General features: G+C 38.0%; 1 protein-coding gene and 1 pseudogene across 1 annotated transcript; both read left to right on the forward strand.

Moving 5' to 3' along the window:
* Window positions 1–7,053: 7,053 nt before the first annotated feature.
* Window positions 7,054–8,655, forward strand: LOC122592213. Its single transcript, XM_043764411.1, has 3 exons — window positions 7,054–8,008; window positions 8,177–8,353; window positions 8,417–8,655. Exons 1-3 carry the CDS (start codon window positions 7,054–7,056, stop codon window positions 8,653–8,655), a joined length of 1,371 nt encoding a protein of 456 aa, XP_043620346.1.
* A 1,701-nt stretch (window positions 8,656–10,356) lies between these two features.
* LOC122583180 lies at window positions 10,357–18,973 on the forward strand (annotated as a pseudogene).
* Window positions 18,974–19,755: the final 782 nt, after the last annotated feature.

A 19,755-nucleotide genomic window follows, 5' to 3' on the forward strand; every position in this document is an offset into this window, starting at 1 on the left:
TTTGATAATTAGATAACAATTATGATTGTTTTCATATTCTTTGATAACAATTATGACTCTTAATTTGAGTGACAATTGTACACTTTAAACATTAATACACCAAGTTAATATATAAAAAAAAGATAAAACTATGTATCTTTTTTATTGAGAGATTATGTTGAATTTTTTAAAATTAATTAAATGATTGTAAATTTAAAAAAATTCTCTCAAGTTGATGGCTAAAAATAAATATAAGTTAATTATTTAGGACTAAAAAGTGTAAATTATTGATGGAAAATAAAATTATTTTTAATTTATTGTTTATCTATGTGTAACACCCCGAGTTAGGGCTCGAAATATTACGGAAATCACATAGCGCAAGGAGGGATTATCGTAGGCAACTAAATGAAAATAATGAATTCGGTGAATCCATAACTAGTCATATATTCATACTATTCACAAGGAGCAAATGACCATCAAAGTTTACAAAAGAATATTCAAAAGATGGCTATCGATCTTAAGCATTAGTCAAAAATGGGCGAATGAATCCTTGATCCATATAAGTCCATGCCCGAATCCCAAAAGCTAGTCACAACCATGCATCACGTCCTTAAACCACTTGATTACCTGAAAAGTGTACTAACAAGTCAACACGAGGTTGGTGAGTTCGTAGTGGTGGCCCAAGAGGAACCACCGACAATAACCAAATATCATAGAAACATGAACAATCATCGCATACAAGAAGTCTTACACGTCATCCAACCAATGCATCACAATATCACAACCCGATAAGAAAGCCAATGCAATGTCAATGTCATGATGCGAATGATATGCATGCCAAACCCAAATGTATATAATATGTATGGCCATCATGCCATCTATGCAACGATACTCACATGTCATCACCATGACCAATGTGGCATCTCAAAAACATCGGAGAATATACGTCTATAAACTCGGATGACCAACACCAGTGTATACGTTTATACCTGGATAAACACATTTGTCTCAACAGACAACCAAATCATCTCAATGCAACCATCACAATGCAAATCCAACAATCCATCAATCCAACATCCAATAACCCAACCATATGAACAAACTATACATACATACACTTGAGAGGGTTTGCTTTCAAAGAGTCATTCATGTATGTATACAAGGTGTACCAGCGGCTAACCCTCCACATCTCAAACCTTTTGAAAGCGAAGTCGACTTTATGTATGTACACCTAACCTAAATATAACCTTTCTCAAAACCAACATGCACAAAACAATTCAATTCAACCATCAATCATCATTCGGTCAACAAACAACTAATGCAAACAAATAAACACACAATGTACACTTTTCAGCCCGAATCTCAATAGATTAGGGAGATACGAACTCACCTTGATCGACTGAGAGTAGATAATACAAGTTAAAAGCAACTAAAGTTGTCTTGCGTTCACCTCACGTCCACCACCTATAATTATAATATTATATGCAATTATTAATGCGATTCATTCACGTCCCAATAAAGCAAGTACAATCCTACCGACTCCCGAGACTTGATAAAGTTGTTAAAACGCCTAGGTGAGGTCCATATCAAGTTTAGGTAGAACTACAACATACCAAAGCGTTAGTAACTTTCCCCGAATAAGACTTAGACTCAAAAGATTCGACCCTTTTTGAAATGGGGAAGGTTTCAATAAAAAAAAATAAGGTTACTACAAGAAACTAGACTCATTTACAAATCCAACGATAGGTCACACGTCTCGATTGGATTTTCGGTTTGAAAGATACAAGCGTTTGAAAACAACGAACAAAAACTGCCGACCAGAAAAGCCTTCACTGCGCCGCAGTGAGGCTTGGCACACCTCACTGTGCTGCAGTGAGGTTCAAAGCCAAATCCAGACGCAATTATTGGCTGCGCCGCAGTGAGGTTCAAGGCCAAAAACAGACGCAAGAAAGGGCTGCGCCGCAGTGAGGCTTTGCCTCCCTCACTGCACCGCAGTCCCACTCCCTGCAGCCCAAAACCTGCACTTTCTAACATCAAAGTCGACCCAAATCACCATTTAACCTCAAAATCTATTCCGACACTTCTCCAAATTAGTTTTTATCCCACAAAATCAAACATAGACTATATTTAAACATAACCCATTTTACAATTTCATTCCATAACTCGATTTAAGCTCCAATTCATGAATCAAACTTCCTAATAACCCTAAACCACACATGCAAGCTTTTCGACTCGAATTATGACCCAAACCAACTCAACATCAACTAGAAACAAGTAAATGAAGATAAAATAAAGGTTATGGAACAAGTTTAACTTACCAAGCTCACCACCTAGCACCTAAATCCGAATTTTAACCCGAGTGTGGTATGTTCTTGCACTTTGGAGCCCAATTCTTTGATATGTTGTTATTATTATGATAAGGTTTATTAATCTTGAAATTTCCAAGCTTGAATTACCACAAAATAAGGATTAATCTAGAGCAAGAGAGTTAAGAAGAAGGGTGTGTGTACTTGAGAAGAATTAAGAGAGAGAAAGAGAGATAAGAGAAGGAGAAGTGAAAGGGATAAGGTGGGTGGGGAGGGGGTTGGGTTGACTAGATGGGTCATGGGTCAAGACCTTGATCCATGGGTCGACCCATCACTAACTAACTAGTTCACAATCCACGACATATCACTTAGCATACCGACAATCAACCCAATGAGTACAAAGTTAGTCATTTAATCACAAAATAGACTCAACGATATCATTAATTTCATTAATTCATCAAATTACACATAGAGTCAACGGGTCAAAATTTACGGATGTTACATTATTCCCCCGATATAAGGATTTCGTCCCGAAATCTAACAAAACACTAATTATTAAACAAATCCGGGTACTTGGACTTCATGTGATCCTCACGCTCCCAAGTGAACTCGGCCCCGCGTCTAGCATTCCATCTAACTTTCACAATTGTGTAACGCTTGTTCTTGAGCTTCTTGGTTTGACGGTCCAAGATCTCTACCGGCTCCTCCACAAAAATTAAATTCTTATCCACCCGAATCTCATTCATAGGTACATGTTGTGTCGGGTCCGCTAAGCATTTGCGTAGGTTACAAATGTGGAAAACATCATGTACTCCACCAAGTTTTTGTGGCAATTCTAACCGATAAGCGACCTTCCCAACACGTTCAAGAATTTTAAAAGGACCAATATACCTTGGTCCGAGCTTGCCTTTCTTCACAAAACGGATAACACCCTTCCATGGTAACACCTTCAACAATACATAATCTCCCGCTTCAAACTCTAGCGGTCGCCGTCTCACATCGGCATACTTCTTTTGCCTTTCACGAGCCAATTGCAATCTCTCCTTGATTTTGGAGATCACCTTCGTTGTTTCCACCACAATCTCCGGTCCAATGATTTGGCTTTCACCAATCTCCGCCCAAGCTAGGGGAGATCGGCAAACCCTACCATATAAAGCTCTAAAAGGTGCCATTTGGATGGTGGCATGATAACTATTGTTGTATGGAAATTCCACCAAAGGCAAGTGATCTTCCCAACTCCCACTAAAATCAATGGCACACGCTCTTAACATATCTTCAAGCGTTTGTATTGTTCTTTCGGTTTGCTCATCCGTTTGAGGATGAAACGCCGTGCTCATATTTAGTCGCGTCCCCATTGCATGATGAAAGGCCCTCCATAAGTTTGAGTTATACCGGGAATCTCTATCGGAAATGATAGAAACCGGAACTCCATGTTTAGACACCACCTCCTTGATGTACAAACGAGCTAAGGTGTCTACACCATCGGTCTCACAAATGGCCAAGAAATGAGCCGACTTCGTCAACCGATCAACTATCACCCAAATCGTATCACGACCACTTCTTGTCTTTGGTAACTTCATTATGAAGTCCATTGCAATGTGTTCCCATTTCCATTCGGGGGCCTCGGGTTGCACTAACAATCCGGGTGGCTTTTTATGATCAGCTTTCACTTGTACGCAAGTAAGGCACTCACTCACATACTTAGCCATGTCTCGCTTCATACCCGGCCACCAATAGAAATCTGTTAAATTGAAATACATCTTATCCGACCCAGGGTGGACCGAATAAGGTGATCGATGAGCTTCATGCATGAGAAGTGTTCTTAGATTGCCGAAAATGGGAATCCAGAGCCTTTTAACTAGATAGAGCCCGTTATCACTTTTTCTATCAAATTGTTGCTCCATACCATCCAAATTCTCATTTCCAAAATTTTCCGGTCGAGTGGCTTGTACTTGAGCCGCAATGCTTCTATCGCGAATGTTTGGTCCTATCGTGAGGCTCATAACCCTAGCACGTCTTGGCTTAATTCTTTCCTTTCGGCTTAAGGCATCGGCTACCACATTGGCCTCGCCCGGATGATAGCGGATGTCACAATCATAGTCGCTAAGGAGTTCAAGCCAACGCCTTTGTCTCATGTTCAATTCACTTTGATTAAAGATGTGTTGTAGGCTTTTGTGGTCGGTATAAATCACACACTTGGTGCCATAGAGATAATGCCTCCAACACTTCAAAGCAAATACTACCGCTCCCAATTCCAAGTCGTGTGTCGGATAGTTCTTCTCGTGTACCTTCAGTTGGCGGGAAACGTATGCAATAACCTTGCCCCTTTGCATAAGGACACAACCCAAACCTTGCCCCGAAGCATCACAATATACTACAAAATCTTCAACTCCATCGGGAAAGGTTAGAATGGGTGCTTCACACAACATGTTCTTAAGAGTTTGGAAGGCTTGTTCTTGTCTATCACTGATATGTCCATTTATATGCATATTCCCATATCGTTTCTAAGACGTTTTAAGCTTAATTATGTGTAAATTATATGTATATTCGATGCTTTGATGGTGTTGCTAGTGATTTCAGGCTTAGAACAGGTAAAATGGTTAGGAACAGCTGTTGGAAGACTTTAAGATGCATTGGGATGGTTCGTGGATGCATACAAGTGAAGATGGAATGGAAACTACAAGTTTTGGCTGAAAACAAGGTTGGTGCGTCGCACCATGTAAGGAGGTGCGGAGCATTTTCTATTCAGAAACTTGGAAGAAGTTGGAAAGCAGGGAGGTGCGCCGCACCAACCCTGTGGTGCGTCGCATATCGGGCAGCTTCAAATTTGGTAACAAGGCCAGGACCTCTTGCAAACTCTATAAATACAAGGCCATAACCCTCCCATTCGACACACAATCACTTCTAGTCGACTTTAGGGTTCTTTGGGGGTATTCTTAGCAGCTTTTTCGTCCATCAAGGTCTAAGGGTTGTTCGTGATCTCCAAGGCAGGTTGTCGATTTTCTTAGCGTTTACTTGTTTTCTACACATTGGTACAATATGTTCTTCTATATTTTTACTCTTTGTGCTTTGTTTTTGATTATGAGTAGCTAAATAATTCGTCATCCACTGAGATGAAGTGATACATTGAATAATGGTTGCATAAATCTTTTGAATTCAAGTTGATTTGATTTAACGTTGTGTCGTAATCTTAGCTTATTAATTCTTTGTTATTTAACTCTTAATTGCAGATAGTTTTTGCATGATCTTAGTGGTAACTTAGGTTGTGTAAAAGTTATTTTGATTGCTTGGTTAGAAGCGATTGTTTTTATGACGGGTACGGTAGAAAGTAATTAATAGTTAATAAGAATTAACGGGTTAATGGTTGGGTACAATCAATAGACACAATTGTTATCTAAATAACCAAAACAATTAGTTGATTAGGAAAGTTATGAAAGGCGTCTTGGGGTACCGGTCTTAGTAATGGAACTAGTTAATTAAGGGAATTGAATAAAGTAACGAACTTGACGGGTACGGGGTGAGTATTTGTTTAGTTCTCGGTTATTAATCAACATATTTGAATTGGTTCTTCAATTAAGTGCAACCTAAATTTATAGTGTCATGGATTCGAGGTAGATGACCTTTTAATTAAATTTGATTACAACAATCTTCTTTTCAATTGAATTCTTAGGAATTGCTAACTTTAATCTTTGCTAACTTCTTTTTCAAAATCCAATATGACGGGAGTCTTTAAAATCCAAAACTCTTTTTAAAGCTACATTAAACTCACTTGCTCTTTATCAGTCCCTGTGTTCGATCCTGGACTTACCTTTAAACTATATTGCATACGAACGGGTCCACTGCCCAAGAGTGTGTAGTAGTCAGTTCTAGGGTATTTTCTTGTTTATAAATTTAAGACTAGATTTTACACATCAAGTTTTTGGCGCCGCTGCCGGGGACTAATTTAAGAGTTTTAGTTTGAGATTTCGTAGTTGATCCTTTCTTGTACTTTAGTGCAAGAAAGTTACTTGCTTTCTTAGGTTACTTTTCAATTTTTAGTTTAAATTTTTTGTTTTGTTTATTTTGTGTAACTTGGTGCGTTTTACGGTTTTCTTTGTTTGTGTTTTCAGGTTTTGTTTCTTAGTTAATGACCACAAGGGCTACCGGTATTCCACTAGTAAGCCCTCAATCAAATCCGGGAAAGACGAAGAGAAGAGGAAGGAAACCATCTAAAACCGTTAACCCTTCATCTAGCAAAATAGATACCTTAAACTTAAACGTTGAAGCCGAAAGTTCCACACCACCGGAAAATAAACCTCAAACTCCATCAAAGACTTCACCAAACTCTACACCAAACTCCACTCCACCCTCTACACCTCCTACTACACCAAGAAACATGGCCGAAGACATGGTTCACCCTTTTGATAGGACTATTGGGGAGAGTACTCGAGTCATTGCACCTAATAGGGGCTCGGCTATTCGTCCTCCAACCACCGCTCCAAATTTCAATGTCAAAGGTAATCACTTGTCTCGGGTTGAGGAGAATCAATTTTATGGGGTTGTTAAGTGGGATCCGTATGATCATGTGGAGAAGTTTGAAAAAGTTTGTCGATTGTTCAAGTATGGGGAGACTCAAATGCCACTTGTTAAGCTCGAATTATTTCCGTTGTCTCTCACGGGAGAGGCGGCAAATTGGTATAAGAATCTCGATGACAACATATTTGAAACATGGGAAGACTTGAGGGAAGGATTCATTTAGCGGTTCTTTCCGGCTCAATTGGTTGAAACAATGAAGTTGGAGATTCGGGCTTTTAAGCAACTTAGTTGTGAGGATTTGGTTGATGCTTGGAAGAGATTGAAGGAGTTGATGAGAAATTGTCCGGGGCATGGTATTCGATTGAATGAGCACATTCTTATTTTCTTCCGGGGTTTAGATAGCCGTACTCAAAGGGAATTGGATTGGGCTTGTGGAGGTAACATTAACAATGTCACTTACAATGAAGCCTATAAGATTATGGAAGATATGGTTCGTACTAGTGTAATTCAAGAAGCGGGTAGGACTAAACCAGATCTTGTGAAAACGGGAAGGAGAAGTGTGGCTCAAGTTGATAGTGGTAATGAAGTGGTGGCTGAAATTTTGGCATTGGCAAGTCACATGGATAAGCAATTCGCAAGCATGGATGGTAGATTTGGGTTGATTGAGAAAGATTTGAAGACGGCGGTTGCGGGTTGTGATATTTGTGGTGATAGGCATTACACGGAGGATTGTGATAAGGCACCACGGAACGAAGAAGTTGATTATGTTCAAAATCAATATCAACCACCGTTTGCAAACCGAGGACTATTTCAAAGGAATGGAGCTTATCAAAACCGGTACCAAGGTAATTCTAATTCTAACTTTAATTCTAATGGTGCAGGAAATTATAGGTCCACATTGGGAGCTTCATGGCAAGGAAGAAATCAAGGAGGTCCTTCGGTTCAACCGGTAGAGGTTGTTGATCCTAATGCCGAGCTTAGGGATCTTATGAAGAAGTTCATGGTTGATCAAGACAAGAAGAATGAAAACTACCGAACCGACATCACCGCTTTGAATGATAAGTTGAATCAAAATATCAAAAGTCAACAAGCAGCGATCAAGGATTTAGGAGTAAGACTTGATAGAATGGGTAATTCTAATCGTCAACAAGGTTCATTGCCAAATAATACCCAACAAAATCCTAAGCCTTCCGGTTCGAATGATGGAGGTAATAAGTATCAACACCCGAATGTTAGGAATGAGCATGTAAATGCCATTACTACTCGGTCGGGAAAGGTAGTTAATTCTCCTATTTCTCCTCCTATTTCTAGTGCTACTAATGTTCCTACGCAGGTTGATAGTGAGGATGAAGAAGAAGATGAACAAGTTGATGAAGAGATTGTAATGGAGCCGAACCAAGCCGTGAAATCACCGGCCGTTCCATCTACATCTACTACTCCGGTTGCTACACCGGTAGCTAAACCAACGATTGATGAGCCTCAAGTCAAGCCATACAAGCCGAAGATTCCTTTCCCTCAAAGATTGAGGAAGGAGAAGCTCAAGGAGCAATACCGTAAGTTTGTAGACATGATTAAATCGGTATATATTAATGTGTCTTTGGTTGATTTGCTTTCAGGGATGCCGAATTATGCTAAGTTCATCAAGGATCTTGTAACGGATAAGAGGAAGCTAGAGGAAGCTAAAGCTACTTTCCTCAATGCGGAGTGTTCGGCGATTGTGCAAAACCAAATTCCTCCCAAGCTTGAAGATCCAGATAGTTTTCTCATTACTTGTTCTCTAGATGATAAGCTTAATTGTGATGCTTTGGCCGACATTGGTGCAAGCATTAATCAAGCTACTATTGATAACAAATAAATTAAAAGAGATGAAAAATAACAATAACATAATAATTCAATATCAAATAATAAACAAACACAAACAAAATAACAAAAATAAAATTAAAGTGATAAAAAAATCGTTTAATATCAAATAATAAACAAACACTAACAAAATACCAAAAATAAAATTAAAGTGATATAAAAAAATCTTTTTTTTTTTTGTTGAGAAATTTACTTAACTTGATTTATTTATTAAAGATAGGAAGGAAAGAAATAATATGAATGAAAATGATTGATATAAATTTAGGTTGTATATATTATATTATGAAAGTTTTAAGGATATTATATATCTTTGTAATTTAAAAATATTTATGATAGAGTTTTAAATATAATTATATATTTTTAATAAGCAAATAAAAAGAATATAGAAAAAAGAAGAGAGCTCTAAAGTAATTATGAGAGAGTGATAGACCTAAAAAAAGCTTTAAGCGGTGCTAAGTGTACCTCTAACCTCCTCTTTTAGTTATAGCATATAATATATAAAAAAAAATTACACTTCTGAGATATCCCCCGGTGCGCGCGCGCGCACACACACATATTTATACCATTTATCCTTTAATTCTTAAAAAAACATACATTACCTTTTACATCGATTAGTCGATTACGGACATTACTTGCCGCCGCCAACACCAGTCGTCAGCACCACCACCACGATCGTAGTCGCAACATTGCGGGGGTAGCCTAAGAGTAATATATAATATAAAAGATAAATCGTAATTCATAATTGGAGAAGTATATGGGACCTTAGATAAACTCCAAGTTTTAATTATAACCATTAGATAAAACGATGATGCCATATGCATTTTTTAAAAAAAAAATTTTATTTAAAATCAATATAATAATTCAAATATGATCACTAATTATAAAAGTAATTCCTACATTTTATAATGATAGAAAATAATATTTTAGTAACCTAGTAATAAAAAACAATTACTAAATTTTATATTATCTTTTACAAAGTCACTATTTTTTTTCCTTTATAACATTTCATTTTTTTTTATATCGTACGTTGTTTTTATATACAACTTTTATTATAAAGCATAATAAATACTGATTATAAGTATTTAGTTCTATGTAGTTCGTATTTTATGATATTTATATAAAAAGTATTATGTATATGGTGCCTAATATCATATTGAACATTGACATTTAACTTTAAGTCAAAAGTTAAAAATTATCCAATTTTACCATTAAAATTGAAAACAAATTTAAAAGACAAAAGTAAAAAATGATATTAGTATCATATCTTTTGATAAAGGTATCATACTTATGTATGATTTACTTATATTGTTTTTTGTATCATTAATATAAAATGTAATATATAAATTAATAAAAAAGATACAAAAAAGCTTTGAGTTCAAATAAAAAAAGTGAAAGTTAAGTCGAACTAGTATAGTCATTGTGATGAAATCGTGAATAAGCGAAAGAAAGCAGCAGAGGATGGAGAAACATATACAAAACCGGAGGGGTAAAATAAAAATTAGACTAAAAGGCGGTTAACGAAATCTATATGAAGCATCCCCCGCTCGGTACTCTTCATTCGTACACAATTACACATATCCTCTTGACCCGTTTCTCTCTGACTGAAACCCTAACAATCATAATAATAATAATACATATTCCTTCGTAAATATCTAAAAACAAAATTATTCATTATATATTATACAATACAATGGTAATGGATATGTTTTTGCACTCGCCGCTGGAAGTAACTAAAGTCCGAGCGGTGCAATTTGGAATCCTAAGTCCCGATGAAATTGTAATTCTCTAAAAATTAGGGTTTTGTAACTGATTCATGATGGCGATCTTGTTCGGGTTCGGGTTCGGGTTAGCTGTATACATAATCCTAACCTTAATCGAAACCCTAATAATTAATAACCTATAACCTCACTTAATTATAAGTTAATGACATTGAAAAGTGGACTCGACTAGACTAATGATATTTGATAATAATAATAATAATGGTTTTTTGAAAGTAATGGCAATGAACAAGTTATGAATTACTATAATTGGACGTATATAATAGGGAGATATATGAAAATTTGTGAATTTATATAAGCAATAATTGAATAGTTGAGATTTTTGGAAAGATTCACCGGAATAATTAAAACTGATTTAAAAGTATTGTGAAACGAGGTTGAGATGGGATGGGAAATTTGAACTTGTTTACGAAACAGGTTAGCCTAATTATGTCCCGTTTTGACCTTAACCTGATGGCCGATTGGTTGGGTAGTGGTTCTAGATGTTGGAAAAGCAATATAACCTGACCAGTTTATGATGACGGGCCTTATTTTTGGCCCTAACTACTTTGGTCAACGGTTGACAGATGCTGTGGGTTGGTGGTTCTAGTGGGCTATCGAGAAATCTGAAAAGCATGACCTGGACCCGGTTATGAACAAGTTAGCATTTGTTGACTTGTTTATGGTCCTAATCTGTTTAGTTAAGGGTTGATGACAAGTTGGGTAAGGCAGCCTAACCTCTGACCCGTTCTGAGACATGTCGGACCGTTTGGACCTGTTTTTGACCCTGTCCAGATTAGTCCAAAAACGATAAGTCGTTTATTTGTTTAGTTTAAAAGTATCCGCAATGCTAGCATTTACTAATGCCATGAAAAGGAGACATTAATAACAACATAAGAAAGTGACCCAACTGGGATCACTTCCTTGACCTTTGTCTTATTATTGTTATTGATGCAGAGACAAATGTCAGTTGTGCAAATTGAGCACGGTCAGACGAATGAAAAAGGGAAACCAAAGGTGGCAGGACTTAGTGACCCGAGGCTTGGGACTACTGATAGGAGGCTTAAATGTGAAACTTGCTCGGCTAATATGGCCGAGTGCTCTGGTCATTTTGGACATCTTGAGCTTGCGAAACCTATGTTTCATATCGGATTTATGAAGATGTACTCAGTATTCTGCGATGTGTATGCTTCAATTGTTCAAAGATCCTTGCAGATGAGGTTATGTAGCTGATACCACGGATTTGATGAAACGTCTATAATATGATGTGTATCATTTATAAATTGAACTTAAATATAAGTTCAGTAGTACAATGCACTTCTTATGTCAATTTGACTAACTCTCGGTAAGATTCTAGTTCCTACCTTCTTTGGGAGATAAATTTTTAGTGACCAATCCTGTTGCTAATTACTTGCAAGTGTAAACAGATTTTGCTTTCTAGAATTGACTATAGTACTACTGTCTTTAGTTTTTCATACCTTTACCATATAAAATGCGAAGGATACTTGCCAGTTTGATAAATGCGCTAACATGAATGCTTGTCCAGTAACATATTTTGGCTGCTACTTCTTCAACATTTTATTTCTATCTATAGATTTGTTGAAATCATTCCTGTTTCTTTAGCTGGCATTATCTTTTGTTATTATCTCTTCTCTTTGGTCTCGTTTCAAGCTGTGTGCTCTCACAATAAACTTTTGACTCTATCCATGTGTGCATGCCTGTGTACAGGATGATCATAAATTCAAGCAAGCTCAAAAAATAAGAAACCCAAAACATAGGCTCAAGAAGATTTTAGATGCATGCAAGAACAAAAGTTCATGTAAAGGTGGTGATGAGATTGATACCCGAGTACAGGATAGTGTTAAAAAGAGTCGAGGGGGTTGTGGTGCCCGGCAGCCAAAGTTTACTATTGAAGGTATGATCATGGTTGCAGAATACAAGTGTCAGAAGAAGGAAACTGATGACTCACAACAACTTCCTGAGCCAGCTGAAAGAAAGCAGCAGCTTTCTGCAGAACGAGTAAAATTTTGGAACCCAGAATATTGCATTTTGCATGTTTCTTTCTTTGTGCAATGCAATGGCTTATAAGCTTCAACGTTTATTAGGTTCTTGCTGTATTAAAGCAGATAAGTGACGAAGACTGCACGTTGTTGGGATTGAACCCCGAGTATGCTTGTCCAGATTGGATGATCCTGCAGGTCCTCCCAATACCACCACCTCCAGTCAGACCATCAGTGATGATGGATACGTCGGCTTGGTGTGAGGCAAGTTTCTTAATTGTGTGCTTTGACCCTGCTCAACTGGGCTCTTTTGGCCCACATTATGTAAAAGTCCTCTCAGTAAACAAAAACAAAAAGGAAAATTTCTAGATGAAAGGAATAGAAGAGATCCTCTTATGTGTGTTTCTATACAGAACATTTTAAGTAGATGTGGAAATTTCTACCCAATTACATGTGAATTGATTGATTTGGATTATGTTTCAATTCTAACATAGTCACATGTCAATTAGATAAAAGACCTGAATAGGAAATGGGCCAAATTTAGCAGGTTGGACAAATTGTGTATTATCCATAATACTAATCTGTCATATTAAATTTTTTTATCATTGGCATTGTAAGTATTTATTTTGAATGGTAAATACTCAAACACCCTAGTCCCTGCCATCATCGTATTTAACACACTATCGGGGCCAGCCAGACTGGACCCTCTCATTTTGAACCATCACTCAACTTGCCTGACCGCCCATTTCGCCACCTCCAATTTTATGTATAATGTTCATTAACTTAGAAGTGATCAACTATGTGAGTGTGTGTGCTTCTAAGTAATCAACATCCTAAATACCTTGTCGGACTTCATCTCAACTTTTATTTTCTGCCAAACAGGATGACCTAACTCATCAGCTGGCCATGATAATTAGACACAATGAAAACCTGAGGAGGCAAGAAAAGACTGGAGCTCCTGCTCACGTAATCTCTGAATTCGCTCAGTTACTGCAGTTCCATATTTCCACATATTTTGACAATGAGCTTCCTGGCCTGCCAAGGGTATGATACATACATCTCTATTCTCAACTCATATCAAATTATGCATTAGTTGTAGTATTGATATGGCATATAAAACTCGGGTTATTCCACAGGCTACTCAACTGTCGGGTCGCCCAATCAAATCTATATGTAGTAGGCTTAAGGGAAAGGAGGGTCGGATCAGAGGCAACCTGATGGGGAAGCGTGTTGATTTTGCGGCACGTACAGTCATCACTCCAGATCCAACCATTAACATTGATGAGCTTGGAGTACCATGGAGTATTGCTCTTAATCTTACTTATCCTGAGAATGTCACTCCTTATAACATAGAATGGTATACTCTTCTACAAATTTATCATCTTTTTTGGCTTCTGCATTTCATTTTCCTTTTGACTTGATTTTCATTTTTCATTTTTCATCAGGCTGAAGGAGCTTGTTGAGTATGGCCCCCATCCTCCCCCTGGTAAAACTGGAGCCAAGTATATTATCAGAAATGACGGTCAAAGGCTCGATCTTCGTTACTTGAAGAAAAACAGTGATTGTCATTTGGAACCTGGATACAAGGTATGTATAGGACTTAATGTTGTTAACTTGGTAATCTTGTATTTGAAGACTTAATGTTGTTAACTCTTAATCTTGTGATTTTACAGGTGGAACGACATTTGATTGATGGAGATCTGGTTCTTTTTAATCGACAACCAAGTCTGCATAAGATGTCCATAATGGGGCATAGGATTAAGATCATGCCACACTCTACTTTTCGGCTAAATTTATCAGTCACATCACCATATAATGCTGATTTTGATGGAGATGAAATGAACATGCACGTACCTCAGTCATTTGAAACAAAAGCAGAGGTACTGGAGTTGATGATGGTACCTAAATGCGTTGTTTCACCACAGGCAAATCGGCCCGTTATGGGTATTGTGCAGGATACACTCTTAGGTTGCCGTAAAATCACCAAGAGAGATACCTTCATTGAGAAGGTGATCCTCACCATTCAATCTTGTTAAGACTTTTTATTTGGGCTGCTCACTAACACAGTGTCTGATATGAACAAATGGACCATTATGTTGGAATGGAATGAATTGTTCACTAGGAACAATAAATTTTTTGATAAAAACAACTTTTAAATGGCATCCCAAGATTTCATTATATTTCAAGTTGTGATGGTATGCTCTGAATTAATGCTCTTCATGTATGCAGGATGTTTTTATGAATATATTGATGTGGTGGGAAGATTTTGATGGAAACGTACCCACACCTGCCATTTTGAAACCTAGACCTCTATGGACGGGAAAACAGGTGTTTAATCTCATTATCCCAAAGAAGATAAACCTCATCAGGACAGCTGCTTGGCATTCAGAAACTGAAACTGGATATTTAACGCCTGGTGACACTCAAGTTCGAATAGAGAAGGGAGAGGTTGTCACCGGTACCTTTTGTAAAAGAACCCTCGGTGCATCTGCTGGAAGTCTAATACACGTCATCTGGTGTGTTCTCGTCTACCACTCATATACATATTATGGAAATTAGTTCACATGTCTCTTATGTATAAATATAATATTACAGGGAGGAGGTTGGTCCAGATGCTGCTCGTAAGTTTCTTGGACATACCCAGTGGCTTGTTAACTACTGGCTTTTGCAACAAGGGTTCAGCATTGGGATTGGAGACACAATTGCTGATGAAACCACTATGGAAACCATCAATGAAACTATTTCACAAGCCAAGAATGAGGTGCAACAACTTATCAAGGCTGCTCAAATTAACCAGTTGGAGGCAGAGCCTGGTCGAACCATGATGGAATCATTTGAAAACAAAGTGAATCAGGTACTTGGCTATGTTTAAAGGCCGCCAATGTTGGTGGCAGTTTCGGCCCATATACTTATGAATGTGTCGATTAGATATTGCGTTGTCTCAAACGGTTCAATTAAAAAGGGCATTGGGTTGAATGGATTGAACGGGTCAAACAGGTCCATAGTTGCCTGTAAAGTCTTTTTTTGTCTAATAAATACAACCTATTAAGTTGCCACATATGAATATTAATGTTTCTGTATTTACAGTTAACTTACTAATACTAATGTTTCTGTATTTCTAAGTACATTAACATTCTGCTGTGCTCAGGTGCTAAACAAGGCTCGTGATGATGCTGGAAGTAGTGCCCAGAGAAGTTTATCAGAAAGTAACAATCTCAAGGCAATGGTCACAGCAGGTTCAAAAGGAAGTTTCATCAATATATCACAAATGACTGCCTGTGTGGGTCAACAAAATGTTGAGGGTAAGCGAATCCCATTCGGTTTCATGGACCGGACTCTTCCTCATTTCACAAAAGACGACTACGGGCCAGAAAGTCGTGGGTTTGTGGAGAATTCCTATCTTAGAGGGTTAACACCACAAGAATTCTTTTTCCATGCCATGGGTGGTAGAGAAGGTCTAATTGACACTGCAGTGAAAACATCTGAAACTGGTTACATTCAAAGGCGGTTAGTAAAAGCCATGGAAGATATTATGGTGAAGTATGATGGTACAGTCAGGAACTCTTTGGGAGATGTTATCCAATTTCTGTACGGCAAAGATGGTATGGATGCAGTTTGGGTAGAAAATCAGAAAGTCGATTCTTTGAAAGTTAAGAAAGACGAGTTTGATCGGATTTTTAAATACGAGATCGATGAGGAGAATTGGAATCCAAGTTACATGCTTCCAGAATATGTTGAGCATTTAAAATTTTGTCCAGAACTTCGTAATGTTTTTGATGCGGAAGTACAAACACTTGAAGACGATCGACTCCAACTTGGAACCGAGATTGCTACCACAGGTGATAATTCATGGCCCATGCCCATGAATCTTAAACGAATCATATGGAATGCACAAAAGACTTTCAAGGTTGACTTGAGGCAGCCTTCAGATATGCACCCCATGGAAATTGTGGAATGTGTTGATAAGCTTCAAGAACGGTTGCGGGTTGTTCATGGTGATGATTTGTTGAGTGTTGAAGCTCAAAAGAATGCAACTCTATTCTTCAACATTCTTCTTCGTAGCACACTTGCTAGCAAACGAGTGTTGAGTGAGTACAGACTTACACATGAGGCGTTCGAGTGGGTTATTGGTGAGATAGAGTCGAGGTTCTTACAGTCACTTGTTTCACCGGGGGAAATGGTTGGGTGTGTTGCAGCACAGTCGATTGGTGAGCCGGCAACACAGATGACTCTAAACACTTTCCATTATGCTGGTGTGAGTGCAAAGAATGTGACTCTTGGTGTTCCTCGATTGCAAGAGATTATTAATGTTGCTAAAAACATCAAAACCCCATCATTGTCGGTGTATTTGAAGCCAGATGTCAGCAATTCAAAGGATCGGGCTAAGAATGTCCAGTGTGATCTGGAATACACAACTCTTCGTGATGTGACTCAAGCAACTGAAGTATGGTACGATCCTGATCCTGTGAGTACAATTATAGAAGAGGATGCTGACTTTGTCAAGTCATACTATGAAATGCCTGATGAAGAAATCGACCCAGAAAAGATATCTCCCTGGCTGCTCCGTATTGAGTTGAACCGGGAGATGATGGTTGATAAGAAGTTGAGCATGGCAGATATTGCCCAGAAGATTAATCTCGCTTTTGGTGATGATTTAAACTGTGTATATACTGATGACAATGCTGAGAAGTTGATTCTAAGAATCCGCATCATGAATGACGAGGCTCACAAAAGTGAGTTACAAGATGAATCTGCCGAAGATGATGTGTTCCTCAGGAAGATTGAGAGTTATATGTTAACAGACTTGGCATTATGTGGTATTCCTGACATCAATAAGGTGTTTATTAAATCAGGCAGAGTTAACAAATTCGACGAGAATGAAGGATTCAAGCCAGAAGTTGAATGGGTACTTGACACTGAAGGTGTAAATCTGTTGGGGGTCATGTGTCATCAGGATGTTGATGCTTCAAGAACAACCAGTAATCATTTGATTGAAGTGCTTCAAGTGCTTGGGATTGAAGCAGCCCGGAGGTCGTTACTGGATGAGCTTCGAGCAGTCCTTTCATTTGATGGATCCTATGTGAATTGCCGGCATTTGGCTGTATTATGCGACACTATGACCTATCGTGGTCACCTTATGGCCATAACACGTCACGGGATCAATAGAAATGATACTGGGCCGCTGACGAGATGCTCATTTGAAGAAACAGTTGATATTATAATCGACGCAGCTGTTTATGCCGAAACTGATTACATTTCGGGAGTAACAGAAAATATAATGGTGGGCCAGCTCGCTCCGATAGGGACGGGAGGCTTTGATTTGTATATAGAGGGGATGATACAAGAAGCTATTGATGCTCAGATACCATTTTATAGAAATGGGATTGAGATTGGAGTGTCTCCTGGCAGATCAATGATTGAGAATGTGGCGGTTTCTCCCTATCCTTATCTAGTTTCACCCAACAATGGTGCAAATTTTTCGCCTCATATTGCCAGGAGGGGTTCTGTTTCCGCTTCACCTGGGTATAGCTACTCCCTGACTTCCCCCAGCTATACCCCTAGCTCCCTCACTTATTCCCCCACGTCACCTAGTTACAGCCCTGTCTCACCTAGTTACAGCCCTGTATCACCTAGTTACACCCCAGCATCATATCGTGCCACCTCACCTGCTTACACTCCGAGCTCCCCATCTTACAGCGTGGCCTCACCATCATATGATCCGACCTCACCTGCTTACACTCCGAGCTCCCCATCTTACAGCGTGGCCTCACCTGCTTACAGTCCTATGTCCCCTGGCTACAGTCCTACTTCACCAAGATTGTCGCCAAATTACAGGTACTATTGCCAGCATCTTTTTTCTGAAGCTTACTGCTTTTGTGTACTCCATTAGTTGGTTGACTACAGACGGCGATATAAAAAAACTTACATATGGATGACTTCATTTGGTTATCTTTGATCTCTAATGGGTCAAATGGGTAAATAATAACTGAGTCATGTTTCAGACTTTCAGGTCATCCTTAACACATTATTTAGAAAAAAAAAAACAACCATAAAAAAATTTAACAAAAATCTAAAAAGTATTTCGGGTCAAGGTGTGTGTCCCACATGTGTTGTTTTCTCTAATCATATCTCTTCTACGTTTGTAGTGTTTATATTATGTTTGTACATAACTAGACTATGGGTGGTTCCTTATTCAGTATAAATCTAAATGTTGTATATTATCTTATCGTAGCCTGAGTTCACCGTGGTATTCACCGACGTCTCCTTCGTATTCTCCTTCAAGCCCAGCATACAGTGCCCTCAGGTACATTTCAGATTAAATGCTGCATTGTTGATGGTGGTATAATGCTTTTCAGCTTGTTAATTAATTGTATGGGTTTATTGCAGTCCAAGTTACGGGTATTCACCGTCATTATCCAGCCCGTATACTTCTGAAGTGAGCAACAAGGACGATGAGTTGACGCCTTAGATGGGTTTTAGACATTAAGTGGTAGGAATATTTTCATTTTCTATCCAACCCTTAACAGATTGTGGTTGATATGGTTGTTGTATAACTTGGAATGCAATAACTTGTTTGGTATACCAAACCATTGTTGTTTTGAACAAGTGTAAACAACTATTGTGCTTATTGTTCCAGATCAAGGAAAGCTTTCAGATGTGATGTTTATCATATCAATCAACACTTAAAGTCTAAAATCTGTATAAATAGCCACCTTCTGTTGATCCGTAGTGTTGTAGTTGAGTTTTTAGAGGTCTTGATAGTCTCACAGCTAGAGGAGGTAACAGGAAAAAATTCCAAAAGGGGGCAAACTTAGAAAACTTATGAAAAATAAATCTAAAAGGGAGCAAAATGTTAAAAACCTATAGAAATTTTTAAAAATTTTATGAAAAATTTAAAAATACATGACAAAATTTAAATTTGGAGGGGGCATTGGACCCCCTTTCCCCCTTTATTACCGCCCATGCTCACAGCTAGGGTTGTAAATGGTTTGGTTCGGTTCGGTTAGCTAGAAATTTTGAACCATTTTTCGGGTTTCGGTTCGGTTCGGTTAGTTAGAAATTTTGAACCATTTAGTTCGGTTACCCGCAAATCGGTTAACCGAAAAAGTCGGTTAATTTCGGTTTTATTTTCGGTTAACCATTTCGTAAAGTTATGCTGATATAAAGTTTAAGTTTTTAATTATAATAGTCAATTTACATTGCATTAATTAATTTTTCTATGTATAATAGTTATTTAACTACATTAATATTTTGTTTTATAAATAAATATACATTACATCTAATTGTGAATTACCTTTTCCTAACGTTATATTTATGCAATGCAAGAATCTATTTAAG

The sequence above is a fragment of the Erigeron canadensis genome, chromosome 1, assembly GCF_010389155.1.
Source record: "Erigeron canadensis isolate Cc75 chromosome 1, C_canadensis_v1, whole genome shotgun sequence".
In the NCBI taxonomy this organism is placed as follows: domain Eukaryota; kingdom Viridiplantae; phylum Streptophyta; class Magnoliopsida; order Asterales; family Asteraceae; genus Erigeron; species Erigeron canadensis.

Bases quoted from the DNA above. Each gene is read 5' to 3' on its own strand.
- LOC122592213 (XM_043764411.1), top strand. From the start codon at position 7,054: ATGAAGTTGGAGATTCGGGCTTTTAAGCAACTTAGTTGTGAGGATTTG. The intron at 8,009-8,176 runs GTAATAAGTATC...AAGTTGATGAAG, and splicing joins TTCCGGTTCGAATGATGGAG to AGATTGTAATGGAGCCGAAC. The intron at 8,354-8,416 runs GTAAGTTTGTAG...ATTTGCTTTCAG, and splicing joins GAAGCTCAAGGAGCAATACC to GGATGCCGAATTATGCTAAG.